Genomic DNA, 17,139 nt, shown 5'->3' with positions numbered 1-17,139 from the left:
CCACGTATAAATATATATTTTTTTTTTTTTATAGAGGGCGGGGGCAATATTCAGAGGAAAAAACTTTGCTATTTAATAATGTTGCAAATTTGCCACTTTATAAAAAGAAGTGCAAGAAAAAAACGTGTAAATTTGCAAGTTTATAAAGCGGCAAATTTGCCACTTTATAAAGTTACGAGAAATACACGTAGCGTAGCTATAGTCTAATGTGAGGATTTGTTGATGGTTAATAGAACACTGTTTATAAAATGAAAAGGCAGGATGGAGATGGATTCATTCTTAATTGAAACTTTACTCGCCATACACGGCAGCTAGAGCGACAACACTTCCTGATCCCCTATCAGCTGACTAAACACTGACCAATCAGAAGCTAGCATACTTAAGGTAAATGCAAGTGAATGACGGAGAGCAGCAGATTCGACACATCAATTTAGCTACTTGGGGAAAAAAAAATTAAAAAATGTATGAATGTGTAAATAATAATTCTGGAAACATAAAAGTAAATATTTATTTTAACAAATTAACTTAAATGCTTGCTCCTCAGCGTGTGAACCTTCGCGTCTTTGTTGCTGGCAGTACGCAACACTTCAAAGTGCGAATGCTTAACGTGATATGGTTAAAGCCATCACTATCTGCTTATTTGAAAACCCGACCGAAAAGGATTGACACAAACATCCGAGTAGTACGCGACGTGTATTTCTCATAAATTTCTGAGTTTTTTTTCTCGCAAATTGGCAAATTTGCATGTTTTTACTTGGAATATTCCCTCCGCCCTCTAAAAAAATATATATTTATACAACTACAGCCAAAATGATTTACTTAGATATTTACACATTGTTTAAATAAATACCTTTCTGACACTCGATCAAAACGTAGCTTTATGCGACTATACTGGTGTGCACCTGGTGATATGATATAGAAGAAATCTTTGAAATCATCCATCCAGACTTCTGCCAGCCGCCTGTTGTTCTTGTTGATGACTTGACCCGTTCCTCCGGGGAAACTGTAAGGAGTAGCCTTCCGGAAAACATGGCCGACATGGGAACACGTGACGATCTCCAAGGAGCCGCCGCACTGCCAGATCTGAACGGACATAGGGATAGTGTAGGTTCACAAATGCTCTGGCACAAAATCAGGAATTTTTGTCTAAAGTTGACCTAAACAGTTTGGGTAGAGGGCCAGCGCACGCTGAATTTTGGTCCTTTTTCAACGACACGATTGTACTTGCTACTGAAAAACGACAGCAGCAAGCAGGCCTACTTGTAAGTTATTCGTAGGTCCAACTATTACTGTTAGCTCATTGGCCAATCTGTCATCACAGAATTGTAACATTTGAGGCCACACAACAGGAAGTGAGAAGAATAAATGTACATGCTAATGTTAGCTTACGCAGGCTAACGCTATTAGGGGCTGCAACGATTAATCCATCAATCAAATAACGTAATTCAACGACTATAAAAGGTTGAAGCAAAATCTCTCTACTACTACTACTATAATGTAGAAATAAATTAGCCCATAAAAGACAAGGAATGTTCAAAGTTTGGGACAATTTCACACTTAACAAGAAGATACGGTAAAATGTGCACCGCAACCAAAATTGCTAACTTAGCTAACATACAGAAATATGGCTTACCATCACTAGTCAAATCATATTGCCTTGTCATTGTCAACATATGTCAAACAAACGTGATGAAAACAATGATAATAATAGATAATATAATAAGCAGCCGATGGCCACAATTCAAGTTGAGTCACTCAACGCGCAGATTAGCTTACGGGTTTACTAGCCAGTCAACAGCTAACCAACTCGACACTTGCAATCGCTGACGTCCACGTCACTCACAGGGCCAGGCCCTGTCTTTTAAAGCCAAGTCACAGAAACTACTGTAGAACATAGAACCTCATTCTCGTTGTTACGTTTTTATTTTTTTTTTGTTAGTATTTCTCATTTCGACTGATGTAGCCTACTCAGTGTGACATGATTTTCATGTTGTACTGTTCTCAAGTGGAAAATTGGCCCCCTCAAGTCAAGAACAAAAGAGCTGAGCCGTGTCAGTATTCTTTTTGTTTGACTATTGTTGCCAAAGAAACTTCTGTCACGTCTCTTTTAATATATCAAGTTTGAACGACACCACTTGAATTTCTCTGTGATCCTTGGCTGAACCGCCAGACAACACTAAAAGCAAGCCTCTTATCAGATTGATTTTTTCTTTTTCTTTTATCACCAGCCAGTATATAAAATGACCAATGATACATTTTACCTTCTCGTAAAATATTTTCATCAATAATTAAAAAACGACTCTCCGTGACAAGGATGAACCGTCGCCATGGAGACGGAGAGGTCTGCGAGAGGCTAATCTCTTCCATTTGGAGGGAAAAGTCCATCTCCTCATGATTGAGACGCTCGTTAAATACGTCCAAGATGTTGCCGAGTACCATCAGCGCAGCCGTAATGGAGGAACTCCCATAAATTCTTAGAAGGTTCTGCCAAGTTTTCTTTCCACTTTTTTCCCCGACTCCCACTTAACAGAATCGATTGGAAACGGGGCACGGCAACAAAAAGGCGAGACCAATGGCGTTTTTATGTAGTCTGCTTAAAAAGCCAGAAGATGGGCTTTCATTTACATTCAGTGTCAGCGAGTTAAACAAATGGCCGAGGCAGAAGCAAAAAAAAAGTACCACAAATAATTGGAAGAGACAAATGTTTTTTCCCACTATACCACAAATGGGTGTTGAAAAAAAAAAAGTGTTGTCACTCACTCTGAAAGACATCTCCAGGTTCTCTCCACCCCAGATATCCATCCCCGGATCGTAGCTTCCTATTTCTTCAAAATATGTTTTGTCTATGGAGAACAGCCCCCCTGCCATGGTGGGAGTCCTGAAGGAAACCCACAATACAGTTGGACAACAGCCTAGCATCATATCTATTTTTGTATTCTTGCTTGCCAGGAAATTTCACAGGACAACCCAAACTGTTGAACAAATGGAAACCAAATCTTACATAATGAATTTGTTCTACTCAATTAGGAATGCAACTACAATAACAATCTTTGATGGTGAGATATGCAGATGAAAAGGATCTATTTCTGTCAACACGCCAAGTGTTATTGTGATGAAATTAACTGTCCGTGTCTTTTCTGTTGTGTAACACACAACTGACTTCCTCTCTGGCTCACATCAAACCATTGTTACTCAAGAGGGAATTCAGCCGCACTTCAAATGAGATATTTTGCGTACCTGACAGGAAGTGTTCGGTCACCCTTGCGTCGATCCATCTCCCGCTGGGGAACGGGGTACCAGCGGAAATTCAACTTCCAGTTGAACCCGCCGTAGGTCATGTCTGAGCCCGCCATGTATTCAAAGGTCTCATCGCTGATAACGTCGATGATGGGGCACACAACTGCTGTCCTGGTTGACAATAGCAACCAAACAATACAATATAAGTCAGCGTTAGGCTAAAAGTGACTCGCAGCAAGTGAAGTTTTGAATCTCAGCTTCAGCCTTTCTCTGTGGAGATGACAATTTCCCCCTTTCGATGCATGGCTTCTTTTGGGATGCCCTGGCTGACAATCTTTCTGATCGCAATTCTTGATTTCTTCTTTCAGCTGTTTGAAACGAACTCTTCTGACGCCTACAGAACAGCATTGACGGCGAGCAATCGAGTCGTGGATCTTGAGGTGAGGTTTTTTTTTGTTTTTGTTTTTTTGTTTTTTTTACATTGGCTTTGACTTTCTGCCATTGGTGATTACCTCTTACAGTGTGAGTTAGAATTCAAGATTCAAATTCCTAAAATTGTACAATTTGTAGGGCTGGGTATCGATTCTAATTTCCTCAATCGGTTCGATTTCGATTCACAAGAGTTTAGTTCGATTCAATTTCTATTTTTCCCAATTCTTCTTAAATATCAAGGACATGATGAAAAAAAAATTAAAAAACACCACAAACATTAAATTCCAAATTAAATGTTGTGGAGGCAGTACCTGGTTAAATGATTTATTTATTTATCTACCCCTTATTGCGCGGATAAGTAATATCTGAAAAAAATAACTATGCTGATACTCCAAATGGTTCAAGGACAGCTTCAAACTTACTTTGGGTGCACCTTTTTTTAGCAAAATAGTTCAAATGAATTTTTGACGTCTATAGCCGTCAATGGCAGTGAACGAGTTAATAACCATTTCTTCTCAACCAGCAACTGAAGTAAATTAGGAACTGAAGACGCACTGATCACAAGGCTGTATCATTAGGATCAATTGATCAATATGAGAAAGTCAATACGCCTCCCACCTGTCCTCTTTGATGCGGGCCAGCAAGGGTTCCAGCCATCCCACAGTGCACTCACAGTGGGCGTCCAGGAAAGTGATGACCCGACCTTTGGTGGCCGCTGCCCCTCTTAATCTGGCTCGGATGAGGCCTGAACGTTGCTCCATCCTCAGGATCTTCACTGGCACTTCAAGGGTCCGAACATAGTCCTCCAGTTTTTTCCCTAAGAAGTCTGAAAGACAACGAGGCTGTTGTTCAGTCAAAAGTAAATACTTCTTCCTTTAAGAGAATAATACCATTAGAGTAAAACCCTTAATGGAGGTAAGTGTCGTTGCGTTGTTAATGCGATTGGTCCCTTCTTGTGTCATTCACTCACCTCGCTCGCTGAAGTCATCCACGAGCACAATTTCCACGATTAAGTGTCTGGGAGAGCGATTGATGACACTGTGGACTGTCCGCAGCAATGTGCTCCATGCCTCGTTGTGGAACACGATGACGATGCTGGTGTTTGGCAAGTAGTCTGGGTAGACCTTGGTCTTGCAGCTGGTGGAGCAGCCAATAAAAAAAAAAACATGAAAACAAAGAAGACAGTACGAAAGCGTATTGCGTTCACTTTTTGAGTATTTTTTTTTTTCATTTTCTGTTTTTCTGAATATTTTTTGTTTTACTGAATTTTTTTTTCTGTCAAAAAAAATTCAGAAAAAGAGTCTGAATTTTTTGGGGGGAAATAAAAAAAAAAAAAACTGAAAAAAAAATATTCCAAAAAAAAGGGGGGGGAAATATTTTGAAAAACAGAGCTGGTGTTCTGGAGTATTTTTAAAAAAAAAATTTGCCTCTTAACTCTTTGACTGCCAGACGTTTTCAGAAAAGGGATGCCGTGGGTGACAGCCGATTTAAGCATTTTGACTGATCTTTCAAGGTCCACAGAAAATTATGTGTTTGGACTATGGAAACACACATACTACCAAATGAAAGATTGTACTCTCATCTTTCATCAGAAAAAAAAGTTTGTTTCTACCTTATTCCGTTTTTCAGTAATCAACAATAGAAAATGGTTAATTTCACCTCTGTTTTGAAACAAACGTCTTTTAACGTCTCTGGCACTCCTCCCTAGGATTTTACTAAACGTTATTTAACGTTTTTGGCAGTCAAAGAGTTAACTTCATGTGACTTGTTGCAGACTCGCTAATTAGCGGAAGCGGACACTTTCCCGCATACCTCCATATGCAATAAGATGGTCATGTTTACTTACTGGCTCTCAATAAAGGAATGAATGTATAATGTATACTGTATTGTGGTTTGTTCTCTAATCTCTGAGGGAAAACCCTTTTTTTAAAAAAATATTCAGGAAAAACAGAAAAATAATTATTTTATAAAACAGGGAAAAAATTACTCGAAAAAATATTCCGAAAAAAAGAGGGATTTTTTTTTTTTAAACAGAAAAAAATTACTCAAAAAAACAAAGCTCCCCCCCCCAAAAATTGTCAGAAAAACAGGACTTTTTTTTTTCAAGTGAATGCAATACGCTTCCGTAAGACAGTAAATGGTACACAAGTAACAAATTTTCTTTTGAAAAGGAACGGGTTCGTAAAGTCACTATCATACTTTTATGTTGGTTAGGATAAAATGAAACAGATTCTGGAAACATGCAAAGTTAGGACACCATGTGAAGAAGGTACGTCGCTGCTATTCAAGATACCCAATTTGAGATTTCTGAACTGACGTCGCGGGAAGAAAGTGCAAACCGCAAAACCAATGTTGACATTGGCACAAACTCGTCCTCCGCTCGCCCGCGTGGTTGTCCATCAGTGCTGACAATTGAGGTTGAACGCACAATGACACCCAAGCGGATGATGCTTGAATACCTGATGAGTGTGGACAGGCGGGGGGGGGGGGCGAAAGAAGTCAGCAGAGCAGACCGCATCGCTACTTCAATCCCGTCTATTCCGAGTGACACGAGTGAGTGACACAACTGGGCCAGGAGGTTGCCCTCCGGCACAAAAGCGTGATTGCCATTCAGAAATCCTGTCGCTTTTTTTGCTGTGTTCAGCACGCAGCTGCTGGAGAAATGACAAGCTTTTATAATATTTATACTCGGAGCAGGATACAGTAGCTGTCTTTTACACTTTGCGTGCAAAAAAATGATGACCTGGACAGCGATGTAAAGGTGTGCGGCCTTCTTCTCACAGAGGCAGACTGCGGGAATTGTTTGAAATGAAAGTGCTGGGCCAATTGGAATGATACACACGTTGGTGACATTAATCTTAGCAACAATAGATGATTGTATGTAATGTCACATTTGATGCGGGTTGAATTCTCAGGAAATGCTCAAGTGCCTTTTGAATGGACATGAACAAAGGGACAGAAGTAATTGCTTTTCTAAGACATTTGTTTGTCAAATGGTAAATGGACTGCTTTTTATGTAGCGCTGTTGCTACGCCATATGGTGCCCAAAACGCTTGACTCGAATTTTCAAGAATTGCGGAACGAGAACTGAATGGAAACGCTAGAAATTCGAAAAAGGGCCCAAAATTCGCAAAAAAAAGTTCAGAGGGGGTCGATTTTGAAAAAGGAAAGTGCTCTCCCTTGAAAATAGCGTGAAGCGCTTGGTCATCCAGGACGGACACTTTTTGGAGTGTGGTGAGATATTCCGTTCCTGTCCAACTTGGAAGAGACCTTTGGGCAGACCTACGACTTTTGACCTGGGAACGCTTCTGTGACCAGCCTGGACGAGACAGTCCAGCGTCCCTTTCTTCGATGGACAATCACAGATAGAGTTGGCGTGCTCTATAAATGCCGTTTGGCCGTTTTCCTGTGAGCGATTGCTTCACCGGGACGACACGTTGACAGTTTTGGATCGAACTCATTGACTTTACATGAAATGGCTGTCTAGACAAATGAAAAGTGAATTCATAGTGGGATTTATTCTTAAATTGACTCTGCTCATTAAAACATAATGTGATTTTAATGCACTATATTTACTTAAGATGCACTATTACGCCATACTTCATATACGCATTATTAATAGATGACAAAGCAACAAACATGTCACGCACCCGTCCAAACGGACATCCGGCAAACTCCTGTTGAGAGCAATCATATCGCTGGCCATCAGGTTGAACTGGTTTATCTTAAACAGCTCCTTCATTTTCTCGTGCTCCTCCTTGGGGATGTTCACGGACTTGCCCATCTCACCGGGACCCTCGTGGCTACGAGATATCACGGCTGAAACGCAACGTAAACGTTAGGGGTGGGAATCTTTGAATGTCTCACGATTCGATTCCGATTTTGGGGTGTGCGAATCGATTCAGAATCGATTTTCGATTAAGAACGCTAGATGTTCAAGGAATCGTAATGATCTACTCCAGTCTGACTCGCTAATGCTAATTGGCGCGCCACTCGCGGCACTTTTATCACTCAAAAGAGCGGCTCCACGCTGCAAAAAAAAACAACTTTTATTGGAATAACTTGATTGTGACTTCTACTCTCTAATGTGGCTACAACTTAACAGTGTATCAGACCGCGTGGAACCACACTGCCCCTAAGTGGCCAAATCGGGTACAACATGAACAGCGCTCCCAATAAAGGCACACACAAAAAAAGGGAAGACATTATAATATAATTTAAATAAAATCGATTTGGGGACATTTAAAATCGATTCTGAATCGTACTAAATGAGAATCAATTTTTTGGCACACCCTTAGTAAATATGTATGAAACAAACGGATACATTCTCAAATAGACAACACTTACTGGCTACAACTTTAAAAATAAAAAAATAAAATAAAAATCATTATCAATTAGTCACTCAAATATGATCACTTATTTCATTCATTTGTAAAAATTTCATTTGTTGCTTCAAGATTTAAACTGGGTGTTTTTCAGACAATAATGAATATAAATAGGTCAGATACACATTTGAATAAGGGGCCTGTTTTGGTTCAAATGGATATCGGTAGTGCTTTGGTGCAAAAGGACGCGCCAGCAACAAAGGCAAGTTCAGTCCCTTGCAGGACGCTTTGTTGCCCGCAGTTCCTCTCACAGCCAAATCGCTGTAAAGCCCAATGTAAATAAATCCCACGGATTAATGACGACACTCTAGCTCTCTCTAATAATCTCTTAGAGCACAGGCGGTGTTTGCAATGAAGGGGGCCACGCAGCTCACATTAGCTTTTTGGCCGCAGGTTAAGAGGATTCTCCTCGACCCCCTGCAAATGTTAATGCGCGGGTGTCAGCTGATTGTTAACCTCAAGTGATTTCCTTTATGGACATCACCGCATGTGAACAAATTTCAATTTGAGAGCTGACAGTCCTCACCTAAAAATATCTTCAGATACACTTCTCTTTCTCTCTCTTTTTTTTTTTTTTTTTTTAAAGCAAAGTCAAGACATTCATTGTCTATATGAATTTAAACTAACATCATCTCTAGGGCTGGTTCTGTCTGCAGCCTCATGATAAAGGGTTTTCATTCAAATGTACTTTCATTCATCACAGTGCACTTTTTTTTTTTTTTTTACTACTTCAAGATTATTCAACTTCAGCGATACAAGTTTTTATTACTCGGGTAGCAGCGGACATAAAAACCGCAACCTGTGCAAGACGATAAATGATACTTCTGTACGCGTTGCAAGCAAAACAACTTGATGTTCCCACACATTTGAATCATAATTAGTGTCAGTAGCTGGCAGCTCTGCCTCAGTCTAACCTTAAAAGCAGCTTAGAAATCAGCTTAGTGGAGGGCATGTGAGGAAATGAACTGCCTAAGATGCCCAAAACACAAAGAAAGAGTGCGGTATTAAAACGGCAGCGGAGAAGGGCTTGACTTGGGCTTTGCTGCGGACAAAGTTTGGAATTAGGGGCCCGGGTTTGGCAAATGTGGCAGTTTGCTTTCCCATTCCTGCCAAGATGACCACTAGGAGTGATTTGAGACTGATCTGGTATTGTCGATCTACTTCATTCTGAACAGAATCCTGTGGGGGTCCATTTTTTTGCCCTTTTAAATCATTCACTGCCATTGACGGCTATAGACGTCAAAAATTCATTTGAACTATTTCTATTAGTTTAACTTTTTTTCCCACTTTTGTTAACAAGAATATGAAAACCAAGAAGAAAATTATTGTACATTTAGAACAGATATAAAATTTGTGATTAATCGTGAGTTAACTCTTGAAGTCATGCGATTAATTACAATTACAAATTTTAATCGCCTGACACCCCAAATTTTCAATAACTTTTCTTTAAAAATAAAATAAAATTAAAAAAATAATAATATTTTTTAAGTCTAAGTTTTCATACTCTTGTTAACAAAAGTGGGAGAAAAAAAAGTTAAACTAATAGAAATAGTTAAAATTAACTTTTGACGGCTATAGACGTCAAAAATTCATTTGAACTATTTCTATTAGTTTAACTTTTTTCCCACTTTTGTTAACAAGAGTATGAAAACCTAGAAGAAAATTATTGTACATTTAGAACAGATCTAAAATTTGTGATTAATCGTGAGTTAACTCTTGAAGTCATGCGATTTCGAAATTTTAATTGCCTGACACCCCAAATTTTCAATAACCTTTCTTTAAAAATTAAATTAAATTAAAAAAATAATAATATTTTTTAAGTCTAGGTTTTCATAGGTTTAAATTTTTGTAGTCGTAATTAATCGCATGACTTCACTAGTTAACTCACGATTAATCACAAATTGTATATCTGTTCTAAATGTACAAAGAAAAAAAAGGTTTTCATACTCTTGTTAACAAAAGTGAAAACAATGTTAAAATAATATAAATAGTTAAAAATGAATTTTTGACTTTTATAGCCAACATTGGCAGTGAATTGTTTAAAAAAGAAAAAGAAAAGAAAAGATTATTAAAAATTTGGGGCTTCAGGTGTTTTTTTTTTTTTATTGTAACTAATCGCATGACTTCACTAGTTAACGCACAATTAATCACAAATTTTATATCTGTTCTAAATGTACAATAAAAGTTTTATTTATTTATTTATAGTTTTTTTAAACAACTTTTGGTAACAAAAGTGGGAAAAATGTTAAACTAATAGAAATAGTTCAAATGAATTTTTGACGTTTATAGCCGTCAATGGCAGCGAATGAGTTAAGAAACCAGACAGACAGGCGACAGACTATTTAGCCACTGAACACGTCAGACTCACCGCGGAGGGCGGGAAGTAGCGAGCGGTCCTTCCTGTCGTCACATTTGTTACATTCGCTGAAATACAGCAACAGGAAGACGTCCACCAGCACCCAAACCAAAGAGGTGGTCAAGACCACCTTGCAGTAGACAAAGCGGCGCATCAAATCGTCTGGATGCCCGCCAGCCAGCCCAAGCGCTCAAGAAAGCTCGGTGCGCCGGTACGGTGTCGGACGTCTGAAGATGGCGTGAGGATTTGAGGAGCTTTGAAGCGCAGGCATCGTGCTGCGGGAGAGACGCAAAACAAGTCTGAATGATCGGCGCTTCCCAGTTGTGGACTTGAATCAATATCGGCTTGTGTGAGCATGCATTCAAATGAAATGTTAGCTGCTGCTGCAAATGTTTTGTTCAGCCATTGCCCATCATAGGAGCTGGCACCAGTGTCCTACTTTCACACCCCTTTTCATTCCAAAGCGATACGTTTAATCTTTTGATCACACTTTTGCTGATGTTGGCGACCATGTGTTTCAATCTCACGCCATCTGCTCCACATGTTGATGAATACCAAACTATGCAGACAATTTGAAGTAAAGGAGGAAGGGGGGTGGTGGGGGGGTGTCATTGGTACCGCTCTTCGGATGATGCTGTGCCACCCCAGTAATAAGTACAACACTTAGTAGCTAGCTAGCTAAATATCCAAAACTGAGTTTATTAGTGCATTTTTACCAGAGAAATGATTTTGGACATCATCTATGCTGTCACTGAGTTTTTTCTCATTTATGACATTCACTTTGGCACACAAATTCCAACTTTTGACCGTAAACGGTAGGGGTGAAAAAAGAAAAAAAATCAATTCGGCAACATATCGCAATATTACAGCGCGCAAATCTCGAATCGATTCGATATGCGGCCGAATTGATTTTTAAACATCAATTTTTTATTGAACAAAACATCTTACTTAGGGTTAGGATTCACACGTTAAGCATGGAAGAATGTTATATTAATGGAACATTAAGCCTTAATATTTTTATTTCAGTGCTGTTCAAACATGAAACAGACTGCAACCGAAATTTTCAGATAAATACATTTTCATACAAATCTTACAGTGTACATGTACAAGTTTACTGATTAGTATTTTCAAAATTTGAGTTTTTAAAAAAATCGCAACAATCACTTTATAGATTCGTATCGGGATTAATCGGTATCGAATTGAATCGGGACCCAATTGAATCGCCAGGTACGAGGCAATTCACACCCCTAGTAAACGGCTATTGTTGTCAAATATGATTGGGGGGTTTGGCAATGAACTCAATTTTCCAAGGCAGGTTTACCCAATCAATTCCACACCATTGACCAATTCATAAATTAATCATTTTCACCCATCCCCTATTTGTAACATTGCTAAATTATTATCAAGATATCATGGGTATAATCACGCAACTTTAAAAGTTCCCGTATTCTTCTTCATTCTTTTAAGCGTAAAACAAATAAAAAAGTGGATTGATGGGCTAGAATTGGACTCAAATTCTCAAAGAATAAAACATTCAAACCCTCTTCCTCAGTTAAAAAGTGTCCTGAACTTGCTCAGTCAAAGTTATTTAGCTCTGGCCACTATTTATTTAAAAGGGCAAACATTGAGATGTTTCTCATGCATTAGCGCGGGTGAGGAAGCACAATCATCTTCCTCAACTTCGATTATCCAACGACCAGACAATGCATTATCATATTGGCACTAATATTTGGAGAGAGAGAAAAAAAAAACATAGCAAAGTGTACCCGCCCTGCCAGGAAAGAAGAGGGGGGGGGGGATTATGGAGCAGATCCCATTAAGTCCATTAAGCAAATAGAGGGAAGCTTCTTTTATAATCATCCGCCCCACTCTTAAAAAATACATTTGATGAATAACGCATTCACATTGACAGTCAGGCTTGTGCATGGCGTATTCACTGCGCAATGCACCGCCCCTCCCCCCCCCCCAAAAAAAAATAAAAAAAATAAAAATAATAATAATATAATGTCAGACTACCGACCGACCGTCGCATGCTCTGTACAGACATGGTGCAACGTGAAGGAATTGCCTCAACGGAAAGAAACGTTTGCACGCGTCACCACTAAAATAATATTGTTCAAAATCTATACAGGCCCTCTACAGTTACCTCGTAAGGAGTCGTCAGCGCCCGCATGTATTGGCAATGAATGAATCCTGCCGCGGCGTGCCAAAAGCACACCAAGTTGCTGTCCGTCTCAGCACATAGTAAACAAACCGGTGTGATGTCGTCGCTCCGGTGAGGCGCTCCTCATCATCGCGGTACCTGCTCGGGCTCCTTATCTCGCCGCAGCGCATTCGTTCCCTCCTTCTGCAGCCGGTTCGTTGAGGGGTATATTTGTGCAAAAACTGGTCTAGACACGAGGGCGCATGTCTAGACCTGCTGCGACTGGAACGCTGGGCGCAGAGAACGGGAAAGAAGAGATTCGTTGCAATCTAATAACAAGCTCGACATCGACCTGCTAATGTCTCCGTGTCTCGTCTGCGATTGGCCGAGAGCGACGTCAGTCTCGGCAATCCTCTCGGAGAGGCGGGGCTTCCATTTCTTCGTCCATCCATGCGTTAATGATCGTTTCTGTCCAAAACAAACTACGTACACATAACAGTGGTTATACTACAACATGTTCACCAAGAGTTGTTTATTTAACAATATTTCTTATAATGTACATTTGTACTGTGTCATACTGAAGATTGTTCCTAATATTTTGGTTACATAAAAGAGGCAGTTAAACTCGTATAAAACAGCATTATGATGTTCTGCAGCCAGTAACACACATAATGTTAAATTAAATTAATACAATGTCCATCAAATTTGTGTTTCCTGGTGGTCATATTGAACATTGCTCCCATCTACTCGTAAAAATCATCTTGACTGGAGCTTCTGATTCTGCCTTTGTGTTTGTTAGTTTGTTTGTTTGTAGTAGGTTACTGTTAGAGGCACTGCCTCATATTTTGATTATTTTATTTGAAATACACTGTATTCCAAACATACATTTGACTCATGAACCCTTCATATCCAGAGACTAGTTTCCAAACATCCACTAGATGGCACCAAAACATGTCCTAATTGTAAACAGAACTGGACTGGAGCTCCTTTGTATTATCACTACTTTTGATGTTTAACTGTTTGGGATCATACAGTACAAGGCTGCACCTTTCCGCTTAATAATCACACCCATTTGATTTACACGGAGGGAGAGTAAAAGACAGCCATATTTCTGACAACTAACTGCAAAATCCATAAGTGAATGTTTCATCTGGGTGCAGAATTTCATTCTGAATGCAGAATAATGTTTCCCCAAACTTGACTCCCTAACTTGATCAAATCTTTTTAAACAACATTTGCTGTCATTTCCAAAGCTATGAGTCAGTTTTATCCAGCTTTTACCCATAGTTCTGAATCCAAAATATATTGGGAGAAAAAAAGTCTACACACCCCTGTTCAAGTGGCAGGTTTTTGTGATCTCAATCAAGAAACCAAAATAAATAATTTCACAACTTTCTACTGATACATCGCAATTGAAACCATTTTTTTAAATATTCTGAAGAAGGGAGGTAAAAAAGAACGGAAATAATGTTTGCACTAGTGTTCACACTGTCATAACTGGGAATGTGGTTGTTCTCGGAATCAACCAATCACATTCAAGCTCATGTTAAATAGAAGTCAGCACACACCTGCCATCATTTAAAGTGCTTTTGACGAACCCCAAATACATTTCAGATGTTCTAGTAGGCTTTTCTTGTCATTTTCGTTTTGCTTTTTGCTTTCGAGCAGAAACTTTTTTTTCGGTTTTACGCTAACACTGACTCCTATTTGCAACTGTTTATAATTGCAGTCACCATGACAACATGGCTTTGCACCCCTGCGGCCATGCAAAAAACAACAACTTTGGATCGATATAGTAAAACTCTACGAATAAGTTTAACGAGGTAGCAGGTCAGCAAGAGGCCACTGGTGTGCTCGTCGTGAGTACACAACAAATTCCCACAAAGGTCTTCTGTCTCTAATTGGTTGTTTTTCCATGAGTGCAGTGGTTTCTCCCGGATCATATTAGAGGCATAAGATCATTTACTACTATGTCACAATTGCTAACTGTTCCTTGAACTCCTTTGCACCCAAAAACGTATAAATATGTTCAATTTAAAACATTACCATGGTCTCAAAGATGTATTTGTACGTTTTTTAAGTTTGTTTTTTTTATGCTTGGAGCATACAGAAGGGTATGATGCAGCCTCTGAACAGAAGATAATGCTTGAAGCAGTGGTAGTTATTACAAAAAGGGCCAGCAGATGGCAGCAGAGTATAAGAGATCAACCCGGGCCACGTTGAAAACAAGCTCTTTCCCCCACTGTTTTCAACAGATTTGTGAAAAATGATGAAAATTAGCTCGATTCTAATGCTAATTGCTGCAAAACGGAAACAGATAGAAATATACTTTTTTTCCTGATGAAAGAAGAGACTCGAATTTTTCTTTTGGTAGGTTCCATGTTTTTTTGGGGCAATAGAACACAATATTCTGTGGGCCTTGCAAAATCAGTCAAAATCCAGTTTTCAAGACAGTACTGTACATAGGAAAGCCGCACTTGACAAAATGTGAGTTCATGCATCAGTCTGGCCTCATGGGGGCGCTCTTGCTATGTTGTCCCACGTCTAAGTCTGTTTTAAAGGCAGGCAGCCTGTTTGTGTGTGTACGTGTGTGTGTGCGCTGCATGAGTAGAACGTCTCTTGCTCCCTCTCTCCGGTGATCCATTGTGCTTCCGAACTGCGAGGGAGACCACACGACATGCAAAGGCGGAGCAGAGTGTTGAAGTCCAGCAGAAGACCTCTGTGTGAACTTCTCCAAGTCCCTTCCTCGTCATCCTCATCACTCGGGGTCAACCTTCAACACATCACCTTCAAGTTGGAAAGTTGAATCGCTTTGACAGAGAGGAGAATCCAAAAGTGGCCATGAACGCCACCGGCTTCAACCACACGGAGGGCGGCTTGTTCAACCGGACAGAAGGCATGCTGTGCTGCAACCTGTCGTCGGTGGTGACCGACGAAGGCTTGGCGGCCGCCTCCCCGGACGAGAGGAGCCTGTTCGTCATGCGGGTGGTTCAGATCGCCGTCATGTGCGTGCTGTCCCTCACCGTGGTCTTCGGCATCTTCTTCCTGGGCTGCAACCTGCTCATCAAGTCGGAGGGCATGATCAACTTCTTGGTGACCGACAGGAGGCCGTCCAAAGAGGTCGAGGCGGTCATTGTTGGAGCCTACTGACTTCGATCTCCGGACCTGAACCGGGACTCGGGAGTTGGGACCTGTGTCCGTGCGCAATGAGATTAACCCGGGAGGTAAAAACTGGTAACTCCTGTGGGTCCTTTTTTTTTTTTTAAAGAGGCCTATTTGTTTATTACAGTATTCACTGTTGTAATGTCACTGTAGTTACAGTCCTTGTTATATATCATTTGATATATTGATGGCAAAGGAGCATCATGTAAATATGTACTGTATGTGTTTTTGCATACAATGAGCACAAGCGTGTGAAAGTGCAATGCATCTGCTTAATTGGAATAAATTCACTCTGTCACTAAAGACTCCCCTCCCGGTTCTATCCATTTTTTTTATGTTAGATGGCTGCTCATTCCGTTTTTTATTCATGTCCTAGAAGGCCTTTCGATTTTATTCGGTGCATCTCCAGTAGCTCATTTCGCCTTTGAGCTACACAGCATACATGTTCATAATATCGAAAAAATCCAAAATGTGTGAAGTCATTGATATCACTATTCAATGAAAAAAACATGCATCTGTCCATTTGTTGTATTTTTTTATTTTAATAATGTGGAAGCACTACTACTTTTTTTTTGTACATTAAATAAATGCTGACTTTTGTTTAAAATTGAAAATTAACCAAATTGAGGAGCATGCGTGCGTGTCACTGGATAGCAACAAGTGTTTTATTGCATGATCGCTTTTAAAGCAGATGTTTTTTTCAAATTTTTCAAATTGTGCATAAAGTACTATAGTAGTGGTATACTAAAGTATAAAAATCTGGGCTTGCCTTTTATTTATGCCAGCATTCTTATCATTTATTTTTTATATTTTCGTGCTTTAATGACACTTAAAAATGTTCACATTATTTTTCACAGAAAAATGAATCAGTGAATGATGAGCTTAATTTTGAAGCGGAGTAAGAAAGTCCATTTTTTTCCCCCTCTGGGGCTCCTCAAAATATGCATATCAACGAGGCGAGTACAATTATGCTAAAGCAGCTGAATCGGGAGCTGCTATGGCATCAAGATTGATTCTACTGGCTCGGAAGCCACATAGATGCATTCTAAAAAATTTATGTAATATCCCTTTTTGTCATTTATGTTAAACCTGTCAATATGGCCTGACGGTAATAAATAAGGAAAATGATCTTGGGAAGTGCCCACAAAAAAAAAATCAACCAATCAGAGAGAGACGACATGACTGAGGAAGCGTCAGTGGTTCTGATGCACATCCGTACACACGTAAGCGGCCTCACGCTGTCACACTGTTATCTGACAGAATCATCACCTCTGATTAGCCACAGGCAGCTGAAAGGGTTCAGAACGTACACGGAATTAACAACATTTATGCTCCACGGGTAAGTTTCAACTTCATCCGAACATTTGGAGCTTGAAGTCAGGCAGGTGCGAGATATGGTCTAAATCTGCGCAGGGGCGGGCTAG

At 39.8% G+C, this 17,139-nt stretch overlaps 2 protein-coding genes across 5 annotated transcripts in view; one reads left to right on the top strand and one right to left on the bottom strand.

Moving 5' to 3' along the window:
• Positions 1–12,939, bottom strand: part of galnt13 (polypeptide N-acetylgalactosaminyltransferase 13) — a 28,387-nt gene extending 15,448 nt beyond the window's left edge. For 3 of the 4 annotated variants that reach the window (XM_077579468.1, XM_077579466.1, XM_077579467.1), the window contains exons 1-8: positions 12,557–12,938; positions 10,423–10,685; positions 7,320–7,488; positions 4,640–4,806; positions 4,288–4,495; positions 3,238–3,408; positions 2,761–2,878; positions 903–1,083 (exon numbers count right to left, since the gene is read on the bottom strand). In XM_077579468.1, coding sequence (XP_077435594.1) covers positions 903–1,083; positions 2,761–2,878; positions 3,238–3,408; positions 4,288–4,495; positions 4,640–4,806; positions 7,320–7,488; positions 10,423–10,564 — 1,156 coding nt within the window. In that variant the 5' untranslated portion in view covers positions 10,565–10,685; positions 12,557–12,938. Of the gene's footprint in view, positions 1–902; positions 1,084–2,760; positions 2,879–3,237; positions 3,409–4,287; positions 4,496–4,639; positions 4,807–7,319; positions 7,489–10,422; positions 10,686–12,556 lie in introns of all 4 variants that reach the window. The other variant, XM_077579469.1, reaches the window with a different exon arrangement.
• rprma (reprimo, TP53 dependent G2 arrest mediator candidate a) overlaps positions 1–16,021 on the top strand; it is a 74,005-nt gene extending 57,984 nt beyond the window's left edge. The window contains exons 3-4 of the mRNA XM_077579473.1: positions 3,606–3,677; positions 15,165–16,021. Coding sequence (XP_077435599.1) covers positions 15,395–15,703 — 309 coding nt within the window. The 5' untranslated portion in view covers positions 3,606–3,677; positions 15,165–15,394 and the 3' untranslated portion in view covers positions 15,704–16,021. The remainder of the gene's footprint in view (positions 1–3,605; positions 3,678–15,164) is intronic.
• The last annotated feature ends 1,118 nt before the right edge of the window (positions 16,022–17,139 follow it).

The sequence above is a fragment of the Vanacampus margaritifer genome, chromosome 11 (genome assembly GCF_051991255.1).
Source record: "Vanacampus margaritifer isolate UIUO_Vmar chromosome 11, RoL_Vmar_1.0, whole genome shotgun sequence".
Classification (NCBI taxonomy): Eukaryota; Metazoa; Chordata; class Actinopteri; order Syngnathiformes; family Syngnathidae; genus Vanacampus; species Vanacampus margaritifer.
The sequence above is the reverse complement of the archived record's forward strand: the minus strand, read 5'-3'. Positions and strand labels throughout refer to the sequence as shown.